At 38.2% G+C, this 27356-nt stretch overlaps 1 protein-coding gene and 1 pseudogene across 2 annotated transcripts in view; one reads left to right on the plus strand and one right to left on the minus strand.

Annotated features, from left to right (window-relative positions):
* Positions 1-27356, plus strand: part of CTBS (chitobiase) — a 41624-nt gene that overhangs the window by 2688 nt on the left and 11580 nt on the right. For both annotated transcript variants that reach the window (XM_049616905.1, XM_049616904.1), the window contains exons 2-3: positions 15461-15599; positions 16075-16283. In XM_049616905.1, the coding sequence (XP_049472862.1) occupies positions 15461-15599; positions 16075-16283 (348 nt within the window). The remainder of the gene's footprint in view (positions 1-15460; positions 15600-16074; positions 16284-27356) is intronic.
* Positions 20170-20976, minus strand: LOC125912455 (diamine acetyltransferase 1-like; annotated as a pseudogene).

Genomic DNA, 27356 nt, shown 5'->3' on the forward strand with positions numbered 1-27356 from the left:
CTACCGAGCAATTAGGGTAGCTTTTGTTAAACCTGCTAATTGAAACAAGATTCAGGCTTCCACACAGAAGCCTCATGAACCTGTTCATGACTATTTACAATCAACTCCAAATTGTATTTTAAGAATTTTTTCATCTTCCTTTAGATGTTGAATCTACCTGGGTAGCATTTAGTTCTGTTTATTAATGGGCTTACCTGGGATCTTTCTCTTTTAGTTAAAAGGATCAGGATGAAACAGGAAACTCACCATTACAGATTTAGTTAATTTGGCAAATCTGCTCGCTCACATCTTAGACGAATCACCTAAAAGACTGCTAAAATTCTCGATTTTCAACTCCAGCAAATGAAGCCCCCTAAACAAAATGAAAAACAAACAAACAAACAAACAAAAAACAACCCTTAGTTTCTGTTGTTACTGCAGAGAGCCAGGACATTGGGGAAAAAAGATTTTTATGAATTTAAGTGTTGCAAGTACCTTCAGCCTTCTAGTTGGTCTTTCCAATGTCCTCTTAATTCCCAGTGACAGAGCTCCAAGGAATTATAGGGGCTCTTCTCAATCCTCCCTCTTAATTGGCTTCAGAGAAACCACTGCCCAGACTGGGAATGAAAATCTCTCTGTTCTTATTGACCCCAGAGCTACACTCTCAGGGTTTAACCCTATTGCTACAAAGCAGTGCCTTAGAGCACTAAAACAGTTAAAATAGTGGGTATCTCTAAAAAACCTCAACAGGATCCTATTTCTGAACCTTTTCCCTTTTGTCTAGGCCCTTGGAGACATACCCTTTTTCTCCTTAGTTATTCCACCCCTATGCATTTATTGGGCTGAGATTTCTTAGATAAGTATCATGCCAAAATATTTCCCAAAAGGGGGAAATAATTCTTGAATTTGACAATAGTAATAAAAGCCAATCAGGGAAATTAAATTAGCTTCTATTGGCTGAGCTACCCTCCTTTTTATGGGCAAAAGCCTCAGTTGACATCGGCAAGATGCACAGTGAACCTCCCATCAAGATTCAAATAGACCTCTTAAACCCTCTCGTATAATTAACACCCTATAAATAAACCTCTCAAGGAGACATCAAGCCCATTATAGGATATTACAAGGCTTGGGGCTTCCTTATCCTGCTCTTGGCCTGTAATACCCCTCTTTACCTATGAGAAAACCCAACGTCTGAGGATGGAGGTTTGTCTAGGACCTGCCAGCAATAAATAACCTTGTTATTCCTTGGCACCCTGTGGCTTCTAACACCCACATGCCACTAACATCAATTCCCACTGATAGCAAATTCTTAAGTGAGTAATTGATCTATGCAGCATGTTTTTAGTATTCCAGCTGGTGAGGATAGCCAATATCTTTTGGCTTTTACTTGGAAAGAAGGGAAATATACCTGAACAGTGATGCCCCAGCGTTTCTTGAACAGTCCTTTTTACTTTTCATGAAACTTAAAAGCTGATTTGGATGTGATAAAGTTTTATGCAGGCTCTATCCTGTTACAATATGTAGACAATTTGCTTTTCTGCTCCTCTTTTCAAACTGCTCCACAGGAAGAATATACCTGTTCAAACTTTTTTAATTTTTAACGTTTATTATTTATTTTTGAGAGAGACAAAGTCACAATGCAAGTGGGTTAGGGACAGAGAGAGAGGGAGACACAATTCAAAGCAGGCTTCAGGCTCCAAGCTGTCAGCACAGAGCACGACGCAGGACTCGAACCCACGAGCTGTGAGATCATGACTTGAGCCAAAGTCGGACGCTCAACCGACTGACCCACGCAGGCGCCCCTTTTTAAATTTTTAATGTTTGTTTATTTTTGAGAGCGAGAGAAACAGAGAATGAGTGGGGGAGGGCCAGAGAGAGAGGGAGACATAGAATCCAAAGCAGGCTCCAGGCTCTGAGCGGTCAGCACAGAACCAGATGTGGGGCTCAAACTCACAGACCGTGAGATCATGAGCTGAGCTGAAGTTGGTGGCTTAACCGACTGAGCCACCCAGAGGCCCCTCAAACTTTTGGACTTCAAAGGACTTAAAGTCTACAAAGAAAAACTGCAGTTTGCTCAAACTCAGGTTTGATCATTGAGGCACCTGATCTGAGAATAAGGACTACATTTGCATCCAGGCGAAACCCCTCATGACTGCTTGGTGCTGACAGATTACCTTTGAATCCCTGTGGCAATTTATATGAAACTGCTGTGAGTGCAGGTTTTTCATGGTTTACTGACTGATGGTCCTTACCTAAAGGATAAACATGATAAGTAGGATACTGAATATCCTAGTGCAACTCCTTTTGAAGTCCTTGAAACAGCACCTTTATATTTTGTATACTTCAGCCCAACATGCTGACGCCTATGGCTTTACTTGAATTTCTACTGTAGCCAAGGGTAAAACCACAAGCATTTATACTGTTAGTTGGTATGACTTTGGAATATTATGGAAACAATGGGATGTCCTTACTTCCAATGGAAATAGAATTTAAAATGGCTCCTATGTCCAAAATGTATTAGATGCCATATTTTTGTCGACCCACCTGACTCTTAAGGTTCCTGGGCATTCCAGACTCACTCCCTGTAGGCCAAAGTAATCCACCTCACTGATATTTCTGCCAAAATTGCTACTCTCAAGGAAATCAATAGCCAAACCTCTGCCACAGCTCAACGGGCTGTTCTCCCAAATGATAATTTTGGAAAAATTGGTAAGAGATGCCTAATAGCTGGCCCTAGAGAGGGAAAAACAATATTGGCTCCATAATAATAATTGTTGGCTGCATAAAAATAGAACCCTGGTTTGAACCAAATAACAATCTGGCCTTACCAGAAATTCTAAAATTTCCCGTATTTCCCGCTGTACATGCATTGAACCATGCTGACAGAGGATGGCATTTATGAACCAGTTTTGGTAAAGAAAAGTTAATGAGGCTGTCCAAAGTGCCTACTATCCAGAGAAACCTGTTCCTACAAATGGATTTTATACAACCTCCCCTCTCATGGCTAAATGTGTTTTAGTAATGGTTTGTATGTTTTCTCACTGGACCGAAGCTTTCTCTTATAGACAGGCTAATGCTTCTGTTTGAAAAGATTATACCTGGGGAACCCCTCTCAAACTTCATAGTGATCAGGGAACCTGTTTTACTGTTTTACTATTTTACAGATGTGTTTATAATTCTGTGTGGTTTGGCTGGTTTTACAACACTTCCATTGTGCATACCATCTTCAAACAGCACTATTTAGACCCACCTCTCAAAATTTATAGAGATCCTCCAAATACCTTGGCCTAAAGCACTGCTGTTGGTCCCTCTAAACCTCGGATCCACCCACACTGGCACTCTGAGGGTCTCACCCTTTGTAATAGCACAGAATACCCAGTGCACTTAGCCCCTGCCTCCTCTGACCCACAGTTAATAAAAGGAAATCCACTTCAGGATTGTAAAAGCCTAATTGCTTCTGTTAAAGATAACCATACTTTGTTGTTTTTTTAAAAAAATTAATTCCAGTATGATTAGCATATAGTGTTTATTAATTTCAGTTGTACAATACAGTGAGTCAACAGTCCTATACATTACTCAGTGCTCATCATAAGTGTACTCTTAATCCCCTTCACCTATTTTACCCGTCCTCCAATCCCCCTCCCCTCAGGTAACCATCAGTTTGTTCTCTATATTTAACAGGGTTTTTCTGTTTTCTCTTTTTTTCCTTTGTTTCTTAAATTCTACATATGAGTAAAATCATATGGTATTTGTCTTTCTCTGATTTATTTCACTGAGCATTATACCCTTTTTTAAATTCATAGGGAATGGGCTCCTTTGGAGCTCAATGGAGCTCAAGCTCCTTTCCATTGGTTCTCACAAAGTATGCTTCTCTGGGTGGGGCAGGCTGGTGCCTTTCATCAGCTGAACCCAAGTACCTTTCTCTTTGGCTTCCTTCTTTTTCTGGTCATTTTCCTTCACACACTGTAGGAAGCTATCTCAGCTCTTTGAGTGCTTAATATGCTCACTACATGCATTAATTCTCTTGGTAAGAATCTTGCCCTTGTTTACAAAAACGCCAATAACATGCTGGCTAACACTGTAGACTCTTCCAGTTTTGCCATGGTAACGTTTGTGGGGTGTTCTTTTTTGAACAGTGCCCATTCCCTTGATGTCCACAATATCACCTTTCTTGTAGATTCCTATGTATGTGGCTGAGGGAACAACTCCATGTTTTCCAAAAGGTCTAAAGAACATATAGCATGCACCTCTCCTTTTTCCCTTTGTGTTGGTCATTTTGGTGAATTACTGGAAGATGGTTGTTCTGGCTGAAAGGCAGCATTATACCCTTTAGATCCTTCCATGTTGTCACAAATGGCAATATATCATTCTTTCTGATGGCTGAGTAATATTCCACTGTGTGTGGTGTGTGTGTGCATGTGTGTGTGTGTGTGTGTGTGTGTGTGTGTACACACATCTTTTTTTTTTTTAAGTTTATTTATTTTGAGAGAGAAAGAGAGAGCGCACACAAGCATGAACAGGGGAGGGGCAGAGAGAGAAGAAGAGAGGGAATCCCAAGCAGGGTCCATGCTGTCAGTGCAGGGCCCGACACTGGGCTCAGTCCCACAAACTCTGAGATCATGACCTGAGCTGAAACTGAGTCAGATGCTCAACTGACTGAGCCACCCAGGTGCCCCCCACACCACGTCTTCTTTATCTATTGATGGACACTTCGGCTTCTTCCATAATTTGGCTATTGTAGATAATGCTGTAATAAATGTTAAGCATGCACATATCTTTGCAAATTGATGTTTTCATATTATTTGGGTAAATACCCAGTAGTGAAGTTATTGGATCTTATAGTAGCTCTATTTTTAATTTTTTTGAGGAACCTCCATACTGTTTTTTAACAGTGGCTGCATTTCCACTAAGAGTGCATGAAGCTTCCTTTTCCTCCACCACCTCACCAACACTTGTTGTTTCTTAGCTATTCTGACAAATGTGAGGTGATATCTCTTTATGGTTTTGCTTTGTATTTCCCTGATGATTAGCGATGTTGAGCATCTTTTCATGTGTGTGTTGGCCATCCCAATGTTGTCTTTGAAGAAATGTCTGTTCATGTCTTCTGCCTATTTTTTAATTGGATCATTTGGGATTTACGTTGTTGTGTAAGTTCTTTATGTATTTTGGATACTAACTCTTTATCAGATATGTCACCTGCAAATATCTTTTCCCATTCTGTAGGGTGCCTTTTAGTTTTGTTGATTGTTTCCTTCCTTGTGCAGAAGCTTTTTATTTTGATGTAGTCCCAATAGTTTATTTTTGCTTTTTTTTCTTGCCTCAGGAGACATCTAGAAAAATGATGCTATGGCCAGTGTCAGAGAAATTACTGCCTGTATTCTCCTCTAGGATTTTTATGGTTTCGGTCTCACTTGTAGGTCTTTAATCCCTTTTGAGTTTATTTTTCTGTATGATTTGAGAAACTGGTCCAATTTCATTCTTTTGCATGTAGCTATCTAGTTTTCTCAACACCATTTGTTGATGAGACTCTCTTTTTCCCATTGCATATTCTTGCCTCCTTTGTCAAAGATTAATTGTCCGTATAATTGTGTGTTTATTTCTGGGCTATATATTCTCTTTCATGGATCTATGTGTCTATTTTTTGTGCCATACCATACTGTTCTGTTTTGATTACTACAGCTTTGCAGTATATCTTGAAATCTGGGATTGTGATACCTCCAGTTTCGTTCTTCTTTTTCAAGATTGCTTTGGCTATTTGAAGTCTTTTGTGGTTCCAGAGAAATTTTATTATTCTCTTAGTTTTATGAAAAAATACTGTTGGTATTTTGATAGGGATTGCATTAAATCTGTACATTGCTTTGGGTAGTATGGACATTTTAACAATATTGGCCCTTCCAATCCATGATCATGGAATATCTTTCAATTTTTGTTGTCTTCAGTTTCTCTCATCAGTGTTTTATAGTTTTCAGAGTACAGGTCTTTCACCTCCTTGGATGTTTGTTCCTAAGTATTTTATTATTTTTGGTGCACTTGTAAATGGGATTGTTTTCTTAATTTCTCTTTTTGCTACTTTATTATTAGTGTTAGAAATGTAACACTAATGTTATATTTACATGTAACACTAATGTTACGGTGTTAGAGAAATGTAGTTTCTCTATGTTGATTTTATAGCCTATGATCTTACTGAATTCATTTATCAGTTATAGCAGTTTTTTTGGTGACGTTTTTAGGGTTTTCTTATATTTAGTATCATGTTATCTACAAGTAGTGACAGTTTTACTTCTTTATTACCAATTTGGGTGCCTTATATTTCTCTTCCTTGTCTGATGGCGTGGCTAGGACTTCCAGTACTATGTTGACTAAAAGTGGTGAGAATAGACACCCTGGTCTTGTTCCTGATCTTAGGGGGAAAGCTCTCAGTTTTTCACCATTGAATATGATGTTAGTTGTGAATTTTTCTTATATAGCCTTTATTATGTTGAGGTACTTTCCTTCTAAATCTACTTTGTTGCCAGTTGAATGGATGTTGTACTTTGTCAAATGCATTTTCTGCATCTACTGAAATGATCATATGTTCTTATCCTTTCTCTTGCTGATGTGATGTATCACAATGATTGATTTGTGAATATTGAACCATACTTCCATTCCAGGCATAAATCCCACTTGATCGTGAGGAATGAATTTTTTTAATGTATTGTTGGATTCAGTTTGCTAATACTTTGTTGAGGATTTTTTTGTGTCTGTTCATCAGACATATTGGCCTATAGTTCATTCTCTCTCTCTCTCTCTCTCTCTCTCTCCTTCTCTTTTGGTAGTGTCTGTCTGGTTTTGGTATCCAGGTAATGTTGGCCTTATTGAATGAATTTGAAAGCTTTCCTTCCTCTTCTATTATTTGGAGTAGAGAAGACTAGATATTAACTGTTTTTTAAATGTTTGGTAGAATTTACCTGTGAAGCCATCTGGTCCTGGATTTTTGTTTGTTGGGCATTTTTTGATTACTGATTCATGTTCATTGTTAGTGATTAGACTGTTCAAATTTTCTATTATCTTCTTGATTCCATTTCAGGAAGTTATAGGTTTCTAGGAATTTAATCATTTCTTCTAGGTTTTCCAATTTGTTGGCATATAAGTTTTCATAATATTCTCATAATCCTTTGTATTTCTGTGATATTGTTTGTTATTTCTCCTCTTTCATTTCTGACTTGGTGTCCTCTCTTTTTCTTTCTCTTTCTTTCTTTCTTTCTTTCTTTCTTTCTTTCTTTCTTTTCCTTCCTTCCTTCCTTCCTTCCTTCCTTCCTTCCTTCCTTCCTTCCTATGATAGTTCTGGTTACAGTTTGTTAATTTTGTTGATCTGTTCAAAGAACTGGCTCTTAATTTCATTGATCTGTTCTATTGTTTTTTAGTTTCCATTTCACTTATTTCTAATCTTTATTATTTTCTTCCTTCTACTGGTTTTGGGTTTTGTTTGTTCTTCTTTTCCTAGCTCCTTTAGGTGTAAAGTTAGGTTGTTTGAGATTTTTCTTCTTTTTAAAAAAAAAATATTTTTTTTTATAATGTTTATGTATTTTTGAGAGAGAGAGTGCAAGCAGGGGAAGAGCAGAGAGAAAGGGAAACACAGGATCTGCAGCAGACTCTAGACTCTGAGCTGTTAGTACAGAGCCTGATATGGAGCTCAAACCAGGAACTGTGAGATCATGACCTGAGCCGAAGTAGGATGCTTAACCAACTGAGCCACCCAGACACCCTCCCCCCATTTTTTAAAAATTTTTATTTATTTTAGAGAGAATGAGAGAGAGAGAGAGAGAGAGACAGAGTGTGAGCAGGGGAGGGGCAGAGAGAGAGGGAGACACAGAATCTGAAGCAGGCTTCAGGCTCTGAGCTGTCAGCACAGAGCCGGATGCAGGGCTTGAACTCATGAACCATGAGATCATGACCTGAGTCAAAGTTAGATGCTTAACTGACTGAGCCACCCAGGCCCCCTCTTTCTGAGAATAGCTTTTGCTCCATCCCAAAGATTTTGGATGGTTGTATTTTCATTTTCATTTGTCTCTATGAATTTTTAAATTTTCTCTATAATTTCTTGGTTGGCCCTTTAATTGTTTAGTAGTATGTTGTTTAATTTTCATGTATTTGTGGTCTTTCCAGATGTTTTCTTGTGGCTCATTTCTAGTTTCATAGCATTCTATTCAGAAAAGATGCATGGTATGACTTCTATCTTTTTTAATTTATTGAGATTTGTTTTGTGGTCTTACCTGTGATCTATCCTAGACGATGTTCCATGTGCACTTGAAAAGGATGTGTATTCTGCTGTTTGAGAATGGAATTGAGTATATCTATTAGATCTATCTGGTCCAATGTGTCACTCAAAGCCACTGTTTCCTTGTTGATTCTGTTTAGATAATCTATCCATTGATGTAAGTAGGGTATTAAAGTCCCCGCCTATTATTGCATTACTATTGATTACTTCCTTTATGTTATTTGCTGCTTTATGTATTTGGGTGCTCTCTTGTTGGGTGCATAAATGTTTATATTTGTTATATCTTCTTGTTGGATTGTCCCTTTTATTATTATATAGTGTCTTCTTTGTCTCTTGTTACATCTTTTTTTTAAAGTCTTTTGTCTGATATAAGTATTGTTACGTCAGCTTTCTTTTCTCTTCCATTTTCATGATAAATGCTTTTCAGTCCCTTCACTTTCAATCTGCATGTCTTTAGGTCTAAAATGTGTCTCTGTCACCCTATATCTTTTGATTGGAGGCTTAAGTCCATTTACATTCAATGTAATTATTGATAGGTATGTCCTTAATGCCATTTTGTTACTTGTTTTACCCTGTTCCTATGTAGTTTTTCTCTGTTCCTTTTTTCTTTTACTGTCTTCCCCCAGTTTTCTGGCTTTCTTTAATGATATACTTGGATTCCTTTCTCTTTATTTTTTGTATATTTCTGGTTTTTTATTTGGTTGATCTGGTTACCATTAAGTTTATTTATAACATTTTTAGGCATATAGCAGTCTATTTTAAGTGGATAGTCACTGAAGTTTGAATCCATTCTGAAAGCACTAAATTTTTACTCCTCTCACCTCCATGTTTTAGGTATATGGTGTCATACTTTACATCCTGTTAGTTTGTGAATCCCTTGACTGATTTTTATAGATACACTTAATTTCACTGCTTTTGTGCTTCCTGCCTTTTAATTTTTTTTTTAATTTTTAAATTTTATTTAAATCTAAGTTAATAATAGTGTAATAATAGTTTCAGGAGTAGAATTTAGTGAGTCATCACTTAAGTATGACACCCAGTGCTTATCCCAACAAGTGTCCTCCTTAATGCCCATTACCCATTTAGCCCATCCCCCTCCAGCAACCCTGTTTGTTCTCTGTATTTAAGAGTCTCTTATGGTTTGCCTCCCTTTCTATTTTTATCTTATTTTTCCTTCCCTTTCCCTGTGTTCATCTGTTTTGTGTCTTAAATTCCACATGAGTAAAAACATATGACATTTATCTTTTTATGACTGACTTATTTTGCTTAGCATAATACACTCTAGTTCCATCCATGTTGTTGCAAATGGCAAGCAAGATTTCATTCTTTTGATCACTGAGTGATATTCCGTTGTATTTATATACTACATTTTCTTTATCCATTCGTCAGTCAATGGGCATTTGGGCTCTTTCCATAATTTGGCTATGTTGATAGTTCTGCTATAAACATTGGGGTGCATGGCTTCCTGCTTTCCTTGCTCTTCCCTATGGTCTTTCCTTTCCACTCAGAGTTCCCTTGAACATTTCCTGTGGTTCTGGGTTAGTGGTTATGAATTCCTTTAACTTTAACCTTTGTTTGGGAAACTCTCCTTCTATTCCAAATAATAGGCTTGTTTGATAGGATATTCTTGGTTGCAGATTTGTCTCTTTCATCACTTTGAATGTATCATGCCACTCCCTTCTGGCCAGCCTGCAAAGTTTCTGCTGAAAAATTAGCTGATAACCTTATGGGATTTCTCGTGTATGTAACTGTTTTCTCTTGCTGTTTTAAAAATTCTCTGATCATTACTTCTTGCCATTTTAATTACTAGGTGTCTTGATGTGGACCTCCCTGGGTTGGTTTTTTGGGGGACCCTCTGTGCCTCCTGTATTTGGATATCTGTTTCTTTCCCCAGATTCAGGAAGTTTTCAGCTAGTATTTCTTCAAATACATTTTCTGTTCCTCCTGGGATCCCTATAATGTGAATGTTATTATGCTTGATGATATTGTTGATTTTCCTTAATCTTTCTTTCTTTCTTTCTTTCTTTCTTTCTTTCTTTCTTTCTTTCTTTCTTTTTCTTTCTTCTCCTGGTCAGCTTGAATGCTTTCCATTACTCTGTCCTCCGGGTTGCTGATCCAGTCTTCTGTTTCCTCTGGTTTACTATTTATTCCCTCCAGTGTGCTTTTTAATTTCTGTTATTGAGTTCTTCATGTCTGATTGGTTCCTTTTTATGTTTTCTGTCCCTTTGTTGAGGGTCTCATGAAGGTCCCTCCACTTGTTTCCCAAGTCCAATGAAGATCTTTATGACTGTTACTTTAAATTCTCTATCAGGCATGTTACTTATCTCTGTTTCAGTTAGCTCTCTTGTGGTTTTGTCCTGTTCTTTCATTTGGGACACATTCTTCTCTGTCTTCATTTTGACTAACTCTTTGTGTCTGTTTCTATGTGTTAGGAAATTCAGCTATGTCTCTTGCTCTTGGAAGTAGTGGACTTATGAATAAGAGGTTCTGTAGTGCCCTGCAGTGCAACATCCTTTGTTCTCCAGAACCTGGCACTTTGCTGCTCTATGCTGGATGTCAGTGGGGCTGTTTGTTGTGCTGTCTCTTTAAGGGACAGTTTCCTATTGCCCTCTGGCTCTCTCAGAGCCAAGCCAGCTGATTTTTTAAGTTCAAAGTGTTAAGCCTCTTTGATTGTAAGAACTCCGGAAATTCAACCCTCCCATTTTCAAAGCCAAATGTTTGTGGGCATTTGTCTTCCCAGTGTGGGTCCTTTGTGCCTGTTGTGGGGTCTACTCCCCACCCTGATACCCAGACCTGCGGCATCCCTCCCTCTCATGGACAGTCCTGTGGGTCAGTTTGGCTCCTGACCACATCAGTGCTTCCTAACCTCCTTGATGTGGCCTCTTCTTTACATTTGGTTGTGGAGTCTGTTCTTCCAGTCTTTAGGTCATCTTCCGGGTTCAAAAATAACCATACTTAGGTAGAGCAATCTTTTTACCATGCACCCTCAGGAGAAGGTGACCTGAAACATCATCACATCTTGCAACCTGGAGATTTTGTTGGGAAAAAAACAAAAAAAGCCCACCTCCATAGAGAGTCTTCTACCTCATTGGAAATGCCCTTCCTTATCAGGAACTGCAAACCAAGTCTTATGCCACAAAACTCCAGGGAATAGATTCACATGACATATCTAAAGAAAGCACCAAACTATGACCGGACCCGCATACATCTAATGACGTGAAAGTTAAGATTTCCTGGAATTAAAGCAGATGGCATCTGACAAGACAGCTTTCCCAAGATGTCTGGACCAGGCCTGTATACTTTTTTCTCACCGTTGTGTCTTCTGTCTTTTTTGTGGGAAGACAATACCTCATCTGTATTTCCCAAGCCCTTGTGGAAGGGGGAACCCTCTTCTTTTGATTATAGCTTTTTGGAAAGAGCCTTATCATGCTCCTGGGACAAGCTACTTTTTCACTTTATTTTTGAAAGGTAGGAAGTTCAGAATTCACAATTTCATCTGAACTGTTAACTGACATTGGATTCTTATCCAGATTCATGGTTTCTGAGTTTGCAGCCTTACAGATTCTTTTCTTTCTTTCTTTCTTTCTTTCTTTCTTTCTTTCTTTCTTTCTTTCTTAGCTTATTTATTTATCTTGAGGGAGAGAGCATAAGCAAGGGAGGGGCAGAGAGAGGGGGGAAAGAGAATCTGAAACAGAGCCTGATGCTGGGCTCAAGCTCATGAACCATGAGATCATGACCTGAAACAAAATCAAGTTGGATGCTTAACAGACTAAGCCACCCAGGCGCCCCCAACCTGTATTTTCAGTAACACATTTGGTTCCAAACAGTCTTTTGAGATAAGAATACTGTTTTAAAACATCTTTCAAGTTGTGCTGTTTTACAAAAAATTCGTCAGCCCTTGCTTCAAGTTTACACCTACACTGTAACTTCTCAAGATGCCTCAGTTAATTCCTTTACTGTGGGCTTGCAGTATTTATGATTCTGTTTTCATGGTTTCTTTTTTTTTTAGTTTTTAAAAAAGTTTATTTTTGAGGGGGAAGGGGCAGAGAGAGAGAGGGAAACAGAGGACCCAAAGTGGGCTCCCCACTGTCAGTGCAGAGCCCAATGTGAAACTTGAACCCCAAACTGTGAGATCATGACCTGAGCCAAAGTCAGACGCTTAACTCAGCCACCTAGGTGCTCCTGTTTTCATGGTTTCTTTAAGTGGAGCCTTCCAGGAGGCATACATGACTCCACCTCTGCCTACATAGGAGGAACCTTTCTCCCCTAAATTGGAATAAGTGTCAGTAAATATTTCTGTGGCTACTTCTAGACCTAGTGTCCTGGTTTAGAATCATTATACAATTTGGAGTTGTTATGCTACTTCCTCTTTGTATAATTAAATTTCATACTTTGTGGCCTGTTGGACTTAAAAAAAAAAATGTATCCAGTAATGTGATGCTGGCTCAACTCTTCGAGATTATTTCCAGTAGTAAGGACCTTGAATGGATACAGACTTTAGGTGGGAATACCTGAGTTTCTCTCTCCTAATCTTTCTTGTTACTCAAATGTGGCCTGAAGTGCTTTCCAACTATAGCAGTACTTTCCCTCTAATACAGGATGTGACAATCAGGGAAGATCCTTCCAGGTATTAGGGACAAAATCACTAAATGTGGAAAACTTGCCTCTTGATCAGTGATGCTTCCAAAAAAGGATCTTGATCAAAAGTGGGAAGTGTGAAAATTAATAAAAAGAAACCTCATTTAGACTGGAGTTGGGAGACTGGCAGAGGGAGCTCTGATGTCCTACCTGTCATCAATTGAAGACCCAATGGGGAAGAGCAGAGGTACCCTGCACATGGATACTACTTTAGTATCTTAGCAAGAAGAAAGGATTTCCTCCTGCCCCATTAATGCCCAAGCAATTAGACTGTCATAATTCAGCCAACCAAACGCCACCATACTTCAAGCTTCCAGTATATTCTGATTGACTTTGTGTTTATAATAGCCTTCTCACTTTCCTCCTTTCCTCTATAAAAGAGCATTCTTCTCCTTTGTTCTGCAGATTTACCGGTGCTGTTGCCATAGCTTGCTTGTCCCAGCTAAACGCAGTTTTTTGCTGGTAAAATAACTGGTAGTTTTTATTTTTATGGCTAACAGTGTAAAGAGCAATTCTATTGTAAAGATAGGGACAATTTCCAGTTCTTAATCTAACAGATTTTGAGGCAAGGCATTTAAATGCCAGTAAAAAGGCATATGTACATTGCTTAAGGTAAGTAAAGGTGGTAAAGTGTTTATAAAGAACCTACTCAGTGTGGAAACCTAACATCTGAAAGACTTCCTGTAGCACCCAATACCTCTTCATGGATTGGGCAGTGTATGTGGGCATTTGGAAAATCAATTATGCAAAGAAGAAAAATTTTTTTCATTTGTAAGTTCATGGTTTTTTTCTTTACTGACCTATATCCTTCAAACACAGACTACATTGCTCTTTTTTCCCTTATACTTTCAGTTGATTCATCCAGCTATATTTTTAGGATTTGTATTATGTCACAAGCTTTCAGTATTTTTAAAAACAAATTCAATCTTAATTATTGGAATTAAAATAGGGGAGAAGGTTTGTGATGTAAATATGCTAAAAACTCCAAAATATAATGGCCATTCCAATTTCACATTCTGTAATTTTTATTTTAGTGGGAAGTTACCTAGGAGAAAAATGGATTATACATAGTTAATTCTGAAAACAGAAATGAAATAATGAAATGAAATGAAATAACGGAATGAAATAACAGAAATGAAATAATTCTGAAAACAGAAATGAATAAAAATGAAATAATTTTTTTAAATTGAGAAAATTAAGAAATGTCTGTTTTAACTATTATATCTCCCCTCCCCCTTCCATTCTCCTCATAGTGGCCCAGTGATTTTTGATCTCTCCCTCTTTCTCATTTATTAATGCAAATTTTATGTCCCTCCCCTGCTTAAACACTCTAATGGCTTCCCATTACATCTCAGGATAAAATACAAAATTCTGAGTATCTACAAAGCCCTACTTGATCTTGCCACATTGATCTTTTGGTTCTCTCCTGAGAACGCTTTTTTTTGTTCATAGGTAACCTTCCATCGTGTCCAGATCATTACCCAGATTTCAGTTTTCCCCCAAAGTGTGTAGCTCTACCCTGCCCTACCAGGGTAGCAGGCCCCCTTCATATGGTGTCATGGCCTCTTGCATTTCCATGCAGCCCTTGACACTATTGTAATTGAACGGCTAAAGGACCTGGTTTCTTTAACTTCTGTCACTAATGTCTAGCGAGGTGCATTCCCCATACCTTATTGGAATTCAATAAATATTTGCTAAATCAGTGAATTAAAACTTTATTTGTAATAAAATTATCAGTGAGACTTCTGTGCTTCTAGAATTATCTGTGAAGGGAAAATACTGGTGAAGCATAACATCCACCACCTTAGAACTTAACTTGAGGACTTCTTAAGAAGTTTGTTTCACCAAAAACCATTCGTAGTAAATGCAGTTATCTGGGGCGTTTGCATAGAGGCAGTGGCTCCAGCTGCTGCAGCCAGAAACTTCAATATGAATCAACCTCCTTTCTTTTACTTTACTCGTTCAATCATCACAGAATTATGTTAGTTTTGCCCTTAGGATCTTCCAGATCTGTTCATTTATCTGGCTTATCTCTGCTGCTCCACAATTTTAACTGAGGTCACCTTCATCTTTTGCCTGGATTCTTCCAACAGCTCTCCTGTCAGCAGTGCTGCTTCCAGTTTTAGCCTCTCTTCCCATTTCAGCTTAAGGAATTTTTCTAAAATGCTCATGTAAATGTATACTTAACATGTCTACATTCTTTTAAAACCCTTTCTCTCAGGATAATATGCTAATTTCTCAAGAGGGCTTATAAGGCCTTTCATGAGTTAACCCTGCCTAGATCTCTTTGGTTCTTTACTGCTGTCTCCTTCCAAATCCTAGGTGTCAGCTATACTCAATACTGAGTTGCAGAATCACCATGCTTTCTCTGCCTCTAGGCCTTGGCTCTTTCCACATTTCTCTCTAGCCCGACTTTCGAGGCCTGGTTGATTTCCCCTGCCACCAATGATACTGGGACACCTATGTCTTGTTCACTGTTGTACTCTCAGTGTCTGGTATATGATCAGTGTTTAATGTTATTTTGGGTGGTCAGCATTGTATTCTCTTTGATTTAAGCAATGATGCTTATCTTTGTTGTTTTGGCAGGTCTTTGTGTTTGATGTTGGATATAAAACTTGGAAATTTTATGACTGGTCACAGATTACAACTGTGGTAATTTTTGGAAAATATGATCCAGAACTTATGTGCTACGCTCATTCACACGGAGCCAGAGTAGTGCTAAAAGGTGGGTAACAGTTTTTCACTAGATGTGTCCAGCCAATCAGTAAGTTTACTTGCATTTCTTGTCATCTTGACTTTCCAAAAAATTCCCTTTTCGTGTTTATCTGGTATGTGCTTTATCATCCTAAAATTAATCTCAGATACTGTTTAATTCATTTCACAGATAGTTATTTTTTAAAGAATTAAATAAACCACTCTGATTTTGAGCAAAATGTGAATCCTAATTAGCCTGATGACTTTTAGCTAGTCAGTCTACAATTTCTACTTCTAATTTGAGAATGATTTTACTAGTTATTCTTAATGGTTATTTTGGAGATTGAGTAATGACTTTCTATTTTGGTATATTATTTCTCTATTTGGCAAACTTAAATTGGGGGCTTAATATTCCAAGATAATGAGATGTTTTAAGGTGTTGTGAAATAAATTTCATTAAACTATGAAAAGCACATATGCACAAAAGATGTATATTTCTTCCATAGGAGATATACCCTTAAAAGATATAATTGATCCTACTTTCAGAGCATCCTGGATAGCTCAAAAAGTTAAGTTGGCCAAGGCACAATATATGGACGGAATGAATATAGACATAGAGCAAGAAGCTAATTGTTTTTCACCTGAATATTATGCATTAACTGCTTTAGTCAAAGAAGCCACAGACTCTTTCCATCGTGAAATTAAGGGATCACAGGTAAAAATTCATTTGCTACTTTTTGGAAACTCATTTTCTCTATCAAAATGTATTCATGAAGGTATGACTAATAGAATCTCAGCTTTATTGAGTAGGAAAGAATTTCAGCGCATATATCCTAAAAATATTTTCTGGAACTTTTGAGGTTCTTAATTAGAGAAGTTTTACAGAATTTTAAAGTGCTAAATCTGTTTTCTATTCATAGCACAATACAACATTGAGACTGCCCGACCTACTTGCCTTGCAGCAAGGTTAGAGATATTAAATAGGCAACTGGATTGGCAAGAATCAGAAAGTGCTTAGCCATCCAGGCCCTGCTTTCATCAGTGCAGGACAGAAATCCCTCTTGTCTAAGAGTAGAGGTAGTTTGGGGAAGTCACTTGCTTCATAGGCTCTGAATTACTTGCAAACTGAGGTCCAATAAGTCTCAAAGGACTAACTCTATAGAACTTGACAGAGCTATGGCAAAAGGCTTCCCTACTGCCATAGTGAGCATGATTAGAGCAGAAGATCTTTTAGCTTTTTGCTAAAAGAGCAAAAGGCATATTTACAGGCAATATAGGTAACAAAAGATAATGTGGCCCTGGATCAGTGATCTCAAACCTGGCCTCATAACAAGATAACCAAGAGTATTTAAACACACATACACTCTCTCTCTCTGCAACAAAGCAAGTTAAATGAATTTTTTTGGCCTTCTAGTGCATATAAGTTATGTTTACATTGTACTGTAGTCAATTATTAAGTGTGCAATAGTATGTTTGAAAAATAATGTAAATACCTTAATTAAAAAATACTTTATTGCTATAAATGCAAACCACCATCTGAGCTTTTCACCAAGTTGTAATATTTTTGCTGGGGGAGAGTCTGGCCTCAATGTTGATGGCTGTGACTGATCAGGGTGTTGGTTGCTGAAGTTTGGGGTGGCTGTGGCAATTTCTTAAAATAAGACAGCAGTGAAGTTTGCTGCACTGATCAGCTCCTCCTTTGATGAACAATTCCTCCATAGCATGCAGTGTGGTTTACTAGCATTTTATCCACAATAGAACTACTTCCAAAATTGGAGTCAATCCTCTCAAACTCTGCTCCTGCTTTATTGACTAAATTTATGTAATATTATAAACCTTTTGTTGTCATTTCAACAATATTCACAGCATCTTCACCAGGAATAGATTCCATCTCAAACCACTTTCTCATCCACAAGAAGCAACTCCTCCACTGTGAAAGTTTTACATGAGATTGCAGCCATTCAATCACATCTTTAGGCTGTACTTCTAATCCTAGTTCTCCTAATGTTTCCACCACATCTGTAGTTATTTCTTCCACTAAAGTCTTACACCCCTCAAAGTCTTCAGTGAGGGTGAGTATCAACCCTCCTGTTCCAAACTCCTGTTAATGTTGATATTTTGTTTTTTTCCCATGAATCACGAACGTTCTTAATGGCATCTAGAATGGTGAATCCTTCCCAGAAGGTTTTCAATTAGCTTTTCCCAGATCCTTCAGCAGAATCATTGTCTATGGCAGCTATAGTCCTACTAAATATGTCTCTTAAATAATAAGGTTTGAAATTTGGAATGACTCCTTGATCCATTGACTGCAGAATGGATGCTGTGTTAGCAGGCATGAAAACAAAATTTATCTCATTGTCCATCTCCATCAGAGCTCTTAAGTGACCAGGTACATTGTCAATGAGCAGTCATATTTTGAATAGAAACTTTCTTCAGTAGGTCTCAACAGTAGGCTTAAAACATTCACTAAGCCATATTGTAAACAGGTGTGCCTTCATCCAGACTTTGTTGTTCCATTTATAGAGCACAGACAGAGTGGACATAGCATAATTTTTAAAATTTACTTATTTTTTAATTTACATCCAAGTTAGGCAGCATATAGTGTTATAATGATTTCAAGAGTAGATGCCAGTGATTCATCTCCTATGTATAAACACATAAGGCTCATCACAACAAATGTCCTTCCTAATGCCCCTGCCCCATTTAGCCCATCCCTCCACCCACAACCCCTCCAGCAACCCTCAGTTTGTTCTCTGTATTTAAGAGTCTCTTATGTTTTGTCCCCCTCCTTGTTTTTATATTATTTTTACTTCCCTTTCCTTATGTTCATCTGTTTTGTATCTTAAAGTCCTCATATGAGTGAAGTCTTACGATATTTGTCTTTCTCTGACTGATTTATTTCGTTTAGCATAATCTTCTAGTTCCATCCACATAATTGCAAATGGCAAGATTTCATTCTTTTTGTTTAGTAATACTTCATTATATATATATATATATATATATATATATATATATGCGCCACATCTTCTTTATCCATACATCTGTTGATGGACATTTGGACTCTTTCTATACTTTGGCTATTGTTGATAGAGCTGCTATAAACATTGGGGTGCATGTGGCCCTTTGAAACAGCATACCTGTATCCCTTGGATAAATACCTAGTAGTGCAATTGCTGGGTCATAGGGTAGTTCTTTTTCTAATTTTTTGAGGAACCTCCATACTGTTTTCCAGAGTTGCTGTATCAGTCTGCATTCCCACCAGCAGTGCAAAAGAGATCCTCTTTCTCTGCATCCTCTCCAACATCTGTTGTTGCCTGAGTTGTTAATTTTAGCCATTCTGACTGGTGTGAGGTGATATCTCATTGTGTTTTAATTTGTATTTCCCTGATGATGAGTGATGTTTAGCATTTTTTCATGTGTCTGTTAGCCATCTGGATGTCTTCTTTGGAGGAGTGTCTATTCACGTCTTTTACCCATTTCTTCACTGGATTATTTGTTGTTTGGGTCTTGAGTCTGGTAAGTTCTTTATACATTTTAGATACTAACCCTTTATCTGATATGTCATTTGCAAATATCTTCTCCCATTCCGTTGGTTGCCTTTTAGTTTTGCTGATTGTTTCTTTCGCTGTGTAGAAGCTTTTTATTTTGAGGAGGTCCCAGTAGTTCATTTTTGCTTTTGTTTCCTTGCCTCTGGAGACGTGTTGAATAAGAAGTTGCTGCGGCCAAGGTCAGAGAGGTTTTTGCCTGCTTTCGCCTCTAGGATTTTGATGGCTTCCTGTCTTATGTTTAGGTCTTTCATCCATTTTGAGTTTCTTTTGTGTATGGTGTAAAAAATGGTCCAGGTTCATTTTTCTGCATGTTGCTGTCCAGTTTTCCCAGCACCACTTGCTGGAGAGACTGTCTTTATTCCACTGGATATTCTTTCCTGCTTTGTCAAAGATTAGTTGGCCATGTGTTTGTGGGTCCATTTCTGGGTTCTCTATTCTACTGATCTATGTGTCTGTTTTTGTGCCAGTACCATACTGTCTTGATGATTACAGCTTTGTAATACAGCTTGAAGTCCAGGATTGTGATGCCTCCAGCTTTAGTTATCTTTTTCAGGATTAGTTTGGTTATTCAGGGTCTTTTCTGGTTCCATACAAATTTTAGGATTGTTTGTTCTAGCTCTGTGAAGAATGCTGGTGTTATTTTGATAGGAATTGCATTGAAGATGTAGATTTCTTTGGGTAGTATCAACATTTTAACAAAATTTGTTCTTCCAATCCATAAGCTTGGAATATTTTTCCATTTCTTTTTTTGTGCTGCCTTCAATTTCTTTTATAAGCTTTCTGTAGTTTTCAATGTATAGATTTTTCACCTCTTTTTTTTTAAACAAAGGGTAGTTTATTAAAAAAGAATCAAAACAGAAACTCTAAGTACCAGCGTGTACATTGTACATATTTAAATGACTCACAAGAATAAAGTTTTTTTCCTATACATTAAGATCATACCACCTTGCTGTTTATCAAAAGATGTTCAAGGAGAAATCTGACTCCAAACTGCATACAAGACTGCCGTCTTAAACAGACCACATTTCAAACATGCAACAACACCACTGATAATAAAGCTTTGGAATGGGTGTTCATTCTATTATTCAACTACAAACAGGATAGAAAGCAAGATTAGTTGAGAATTTAATCTAAAATAGAATGGAAGCTGTCATTTTCTGCACCAGCACTCCTCACTCCTCTGCTGCCATCTTTAGTCAAAAATACTCCTTGTTGATCTTGAAGAGTTTCCATCCCTCTTCACTGGACAGATCAGAAGCACCTCTTTTTTGTAGAAGTTGATCGATGGTTCATTCCATTCAGCTACCAAGAAGTGCATGCTGCTGCAGTGACATTTCATGGCAACCTGGCTTAGGTTCTTCAGAATTTCTGATCCTGTGCCAAAGCCTCTATAATCACTCATTCCTAAGAAGTCCTCAAGATACAACAGTTTGCCAATCCACGGGTCATAGGTAAAGTAGTACATGGCGAAACCAACAACACTGTGTCCTTCCGGAGACCAGTGCTCCTTGGGCACTTCTGCAACCAGGCAGTGGTAGAAAGGGTGCTCTCTGAAACCATCCTCTAATAGATCTTTTTCAGTTCATATTACTTGCTCTTCCATATATTCGTATTTGGCCAGTTCCTTGATCAGCTGCAGGATGTCACTGCAGTCTGCGGCAGTGGCCAGGCGGATCACGAATTTAGCCATTTTCGTCTTTTGCTTTTCTTCCCTTTGCGGACCAGGCCCCTATACTTGAACAGCAGGAGGAGGTGGTTCCTCATTCATCTCCCAGGAGCATCCTTTTCTCAGTCAGGCTGGCACCATGACCCGGTGAACCTTTGCAAGTGACGAAAAAGCTTCACCTGTCAGTGACTAGCGCTGCAACTCACCTCTTTAGTTAGGTTTATTCCTACATATTTTATAGCTTTTGTGCAATTGTAAATGGGATTGATTCCTTGATTTCTCTTTCTGTTGCTTCATTATTGGTGTATAGAAATCAACTAATTTATGTGCATTGATTTTATATCCTGTGACTTGGCTGAATTCATGGATCAGTTCTAGCAGTTTTTTGGTGGAGTCTTTTGGGTTTTCCACATACAGTATGTCAGACACGAAGAGTGAAAGTTTGAATTCCTCCTGGCCAATTTGGATGCCTTTTATTCCTTTGTGTTGTCTGATTGCTGAGGCTAGGACTTCCAATACTATGTTGAATAACAGTGGTAAGAGTGGACATCCCTGTCGTGTTCTTGACTTTAGGGGGAAAGCTCTCAGGTTTTTTTTTGTCCATTGAGGATGATATTAGCAGTGGGTCTTTCATATATGGCGTTTATGATCTTGAGGTACGATCCTTCTATTTCTACAGTCTTGAGGGTTTTTATCAAGAAAGGATGCTATGTTTTGTCAAATGCTTTCTCTGCATCTATTGAGAGGATCATGTGGTTCTTGTCCTTTCTTTTATTGATGTGATGTATCACATTGATTGTTTTGAGGATATTGAACCCATTCTGCATTCCAGGTCTAAATCCCACTTGGTCATGGTGAATAGTTCTTTTAATGTATTGTTGGATCCATTTGGTTAGTATCTTGTTGAGGATTTTTGCATCCATGTTCATCAGGGAATCTGACCTGTAGTTTTCCTTTTTAGAGGGATCTTTGGTTTTGGAATCAAGGTAATGCTGGCTTCATAGAATGAGTTTGGAAGTTTTCCTTCCATTTCTATTTTTTGGAATAGCTTCAAAAGAGTAGGCGTTAACTCTTCTTTAAATGTTTGGTAGAATTTCCCTGGAAAGCTATCCAGCACTAGACTCTTGTTTTTTGGGAGATTTTTGATTACTAATTTGATTTCCTTACTGGTTATGGGTCTGTTCAAATTTTCTATTTCTTCCTGTTTTAGTTTTAATAGTTTATATGTTTCTTGGAATTTGACGATTTCTTCCAGATTGCCTATTTTATTGGTGTATAATTGCTCATAATATTCTCATTAATTTCTGCAAATTCTCTTATTTATTTCTGCAGTGTTGGTTGTGATCTCTCTTTCATTCTTGATTTTATTTATTTGGGGCTTTCCTTTTTCTTTTTGTTCAAACTGACTAAGGATTTATCAATTTTGTTAATTCTTTCAAAGAACCAGCTCCTGGTTTTATTGATCTGTTCTGTTTTTTTGATTTCAATAGCATTGATTTCTGCTGTAATCTTTATTTCCTGTCTTCTGTTTTTTTTTTTTTTTATTTTTAAATATTTGTTTATTTTTGAGAGAGAGAGAGAAAGAGAGAGGGAGGGAGGGTGGGTGAGGGGAAGAGAAAGGGAAACACAGAATCTGAAGCAGGCTCCAGGCTCCCAGCTGCCAGCCCAGAGACTGATGCAGGGCTCAAACCCATGAACTGCGAGATCATGACCGGAGCGAAGTTGGGAGCTTAATCGACTGAGCCACTCAGGTGCCCCCTGGGTTTTATTTGCTGTTCTTTTTCCAGCTCTTTAAGGTGTAAAGTTAGGTTGTGTATCTGAGACCTTTCTTCCTTTTTTAGGAAGGCTTGGATTGCTATGTACTTCCCTCTTATGACCGCCTTTGCTGCATCCCAGAGGTTTTGAACTGTGGTGTTATTTTCATTGGCTTCCATGTACTTTTTAATTTCCTCTTTTTAACTTCTTGTTTAGCCTACTTATTGTTTAGTAGGATGTTCTTTAGTCTCCAAGTATTTGTTACCTTTGCAAATTTTTTCTTGTGGTTGATTTCAAGTTTCATAGTGTTGTGGTCTGAAAATATGCACAGTATGATCTCGATCTTTTTGTACTTGTTGAGGGCTGATTTGTGTCCTGGTATGTGATCTATTCTGGAGAATGTTCCATGTGCACTCGAGTAGAATATTTATTGTATTCCATTGCTTTAGGATGAAATGTTTTGAATATGTCTGGTAAGTCCATCCAGTCCAGTGTGTCATTCAAAGTCATTGTTTCCTTGATTATTTTCTATTTATATGATCTGTCCATTGCTGTAAGTGGGGGTGTTGAAGTCCCCTACTATTATGGTATTATCATCAATGAGTTTCTGTATGTTTGTGATTAATTGATTTATATATTTGGGTTCTTCCACGTTTGGAGCATAAATGTTTACAATTGTTAGCTCTTGGTGCGAAGACCCATTAATTATGATATAATGCCCTTCTTCATCTGTTACAGTCTTTATTTTAAAATCTAGATTGTCTGATATGAGTATGGCTACTCCAGCTTTGTTTTGGCGACCATTAGCATGTTAGATGGTTCTCCATCCCCTTATTTTCAATCTGAAGGTGTCTTTAGGTCTAAAATGGGTCTCTTGTAAACAGCATATAGATGGATCTTGTTTTCTTATCCATTCTGTTACCCTATGTCTTTTGATTGGAGCATTGAGTCCATTGACGTTTAGAGTGAGTACTGAAAGATAATAATTTATTGCCATTATGTTGCCTGTAGAGTTGGAGTTTCTGGTGGTGTTCTTGGTCCTTTTAGTCTTTGTTGCTTTTGGAATTTTTTTTTCCTTTTTTTTTTTCTCCCCTCAGAGTGTACCCTTTAAACTTTCTTGCAGGGCTGGTTTAGTTGTCACAAATTCCTTTAATTTTTGTTTGTCTGGGAAACTTTTTATCTCTCTTTTTTGAATGACAGTCTTGCTGGATAAAGAATTCTTGGCTGCATATTTTTCCGATTCAGCACATGAATACATCCTGCCACTCCTTTCTGGCCTGCCAAGTTTCTGTGGATAAGTCTGCTGCAAACCTGATCTGTCTTCCCTTGTAGGTTAAGGACTTTTTTTTTCCTTGCTGCTTTCATGATTCTTTCCTTGTCTGAGTATTTTGTGAATTTGACTATGATATGCCTTGTTGATGGTCAGTTTCTGTTGAATCTGATGGGAGTTCTCTGTGCTTCCTGGATTTTGATGCCTGTGTCTTTCCCCAGGTTAGGAAAGTTTTCTGCTATGATTTGCTCACATAACCCTTCTACCCCTTTCTCTCTCTCTTCATCTTCTGGGACCCCCTAAGATTCAGATGTTATTCCTTTTTAATGAGTCACTGAGTTCTCTAATTCTTATATCATGCTCTTTTGCCTCAGTTTCCCTCTTTTTTTCCTGCTTCATTATTCTGCATAAGTTTGTCCTCTGTACTGCTGATTCACTGATCTGCTTCATCCATCCTTGCTGCCATGGGAACCATTCAAGATTGCAGCTCAGTTATAGCATTTTTTATTTCGTCCTGACTAGATTTTACTTCTTTTATCTCTGCAGAAAGGAATTCTATGCTTTTTACAACCCCAGTTAGTATTCTTCTTGTCGTGATTCTAAATTCTGGTTCAGACATCTTGCTTGTATCTGTGTTGATTAAGTCCCTGGCTGTCATTTCTTCCTGTTCTTTCTTTTGGGGTGAATTCCTTTGTTTCATCATTTTGAAGGAAGAAAAAGAATTAATAAAATTAAAAAATTAAAAAATAAAAATTAAAAACTTAAAAACAACACACACAAAAAATCAAATAAAGGATGCTAGATATTAGGTATATTTAGGTCTGGTTGTTGAAAGAAGTGTGACAGAATAGATTAAAAAAAGGGAAAGAAAAGAAAAAAAGGGGAAAAAAAGGAAAATTAAAATTAAAAAACTGAATACAATAAAATAGAATAAAGTGAAATGATGAAAGTAAAATAGAATTTCAGAAATTTACAAAAAAGTAAAAATATAGAAAAAAATTAAAGAAAAATCTTTTTTATAAAAACGGATAATAAAAATAAACTTTTTCTTTCTGTATTCAAGAATAAGAAAATAAAAAGAAAAAAAATGAATAGAGGGACCAGCGAACAGAATGAAATACGATTGAAATTACATCCATTTTCCCCTAGAATTCAAACTATGAAGCACTTTATAATCTGTAAACTAAGCAGGTGGAGAGATTTGTGGTGTTCCTCTAGAGTGCGGTTGGCCCAGTTGGGCGGGGCTTGGTGTAATGGCTCTGTTGTCCACTAGATGGCACTGCTTAGTTTACTGGGGTGACACATGTAGGCATATATGCCCTTACTCAGGAGGGGTGAAAATGGTGTTACCCAGCTACCTAGTCTCTAATATCAGAATTCTGTGCTCTCACTGACTGGCAATCATGCACCCTTCCTTTGTCTCTGGCTTCTGTCCACTCCCCACTTCTACACAGTCCATGACAAAGCCATCAACCACCAGGGGCACCTCCCTCCCGAGTTTTATCTCAGAGGGGGCTGTTTCCAAACCCCTCACTTCTGAGGGACTGTGGCTTTGACCCACTCAAACCCTCTGGGGGATGGTCTCGCTGAGCAATGGCCGGGTGCCAGCCCACCCCCTGGAATGTTCATGCACCTGTAACTGCTGCAGATGCCCAGAGACTGCAGCTGGGTGCCAGCCCACCCCAGAAAAAGTTTGCGTGATCATGTAGCAGCAGCATTTCAGGGATTATGATAAATCACAACACACACCTGGTGCCAGGTTTCACCCTTAATGTCCTTGTTCCAACACCAGTGAATGTGGCTACTCTCCAGGGTCTGCTGGGACCTTTGCCTGTGGGGAGGCCACACAGCCTCTACCAAATGTCCTCCCAGCAGGGGAATCACCTCTCCCCATGTTCCCTGAGGACCCCTCGGACCTTGCTCTCTGCTCCTGGGGATTTGCCCTTCCCACCAGAGCTCTGCCAGGTATTGAGCTGCAGAGTTTCAGACTCTGTTCTCCCCTGTTTATAGAGACTTAATGGTATATAAGCCCTCTTTCTACTTTCTCCCCACCCCCCCTTTTTTTTTTGGCTTGCAGTCCCTTTTTCTCTTTTTTGTTCAGTCCACTCTTTCTCCTTCTCTTGATCTGCTTTCGGGGCTGGGGGGGAGTGCTTTTCCTGTACTCTCCCCTGTCTCTGTCCTCTCTCCACAAGCAAAAACAGCTCCCTACCCTCCGTGGCTTCTGTCTCTCCCCAGTTCATCTCTCCACGCCATGTAACTGCTGAGTTCTGTGGTTCAAGTTGTGCAGATTGTTGTGTTAATCCTCAAATCAGTTTTCCAGGTGTGCAAGATAGTTTGGTGTTGATCTAGCTGCATTTCAGAAATAAGAAAGGCAAAAAAAAAGTTCCATGCTGCTCCAGCATCCTGGCCCCCTCTTCCAGGTTTAGCATAATTCTCAAGGGCCCTAGAATTTTCATGATGGTGAATGAGAATTGGCTTCAGCTTAAAGTCACCAGCTATTTTAGTCCTTAACAAGAGACTTTGTCCTATGAAGCTTTGAAGTCAGAAATTGACTGACTTCTTTCTAGCTATGGAATTCCTTAGATAACATCTTCTTCCAATTAAGGCTGTTTTGTCAATCTTGAAAATCTATTGTTTAGTGTAGCCACCTTCATTAATTATCTTAGCTAGATCTTCTGGATAACTTGCTGCAGCTTCTATGTCAGCACTTCTTGCTTCACCTTGCACTTTTATGTTATGGAGAAAGGTTTTTTTCCCCTTCAACCTCATGAACCAACTGCTGCTGCTTCAAACTTTTCTTTTGCAGCTTCCTCACCTCTCCCAGCCTTCAAAGAATTGAAGAGTTAAGGACTTTCTCCCTGGATTTGGCTTAAGGGAATGTTGTGGCTGGTTTGATCTTCCATCTAGACCATTAATACTTTCTCCATATCAGCAATATGGCTTTCACTTTCTTATAATTTTTACTTTCTTACAATTTTTACTTTCTTATAATTCATGTGCTTACTGGAGTAGCACTTTTAATTTCCTTCAAGAACTTTTTGCTTTCACAACTTGGCTGTTTGGCACAAAAAGTTTAGCTTTTGGCCTGTCTCAGCTTTGACATGCCTTCCTCACTAAGCTTGATCATTTCTACCTTTTGATTCAAGTGAGAGATATGTGACTCTTCCTTTCACTTGAACACTTAGAGGCCATTTTAGAGTTATTAATTGGCCTAATTTAAATGTTGTGTCTCAGGGAATAGGGGTGCCCAAGCAGAGGGACAGAGACATGGCAAAAACCACTGGGTGCAGTCAGAACACACACAATATTCTGGGTTGTTTGCCATTTTATATGGGCATGGTTTGTGGCACCCTGAAACTATTGCAATAGTAACATTAAAAATAACTATTCAGAAATCAGAAAAATAATAAAAAAGTTGATTTGTTGACTCATTTGTTGTTTAGTAGCATGTTGTTTAGCTTCCGTGTGTTTGTTTTTTTTCTTTCTTTTTTTTTTTTTTTTGGTAATTGATTTTTAGTTTCATTCCTTTGTGGTTGGAAAATATGTTTG

Source organism: Panthera uncia (assembly GCF_023721935.1).
Source record: "Panthera uncia isolate 11264 chromosome C1 unlocalized genomic scaffold, Puncia_PCG_1.0 HiC_scaffold_4, whole genome shotgun sequence".
Lineage (NCBI taxonomy): Eukaryota > Metazoa > Chordata > Mammalia > Carnivora > Felidae > Panthera > Panthera uncia.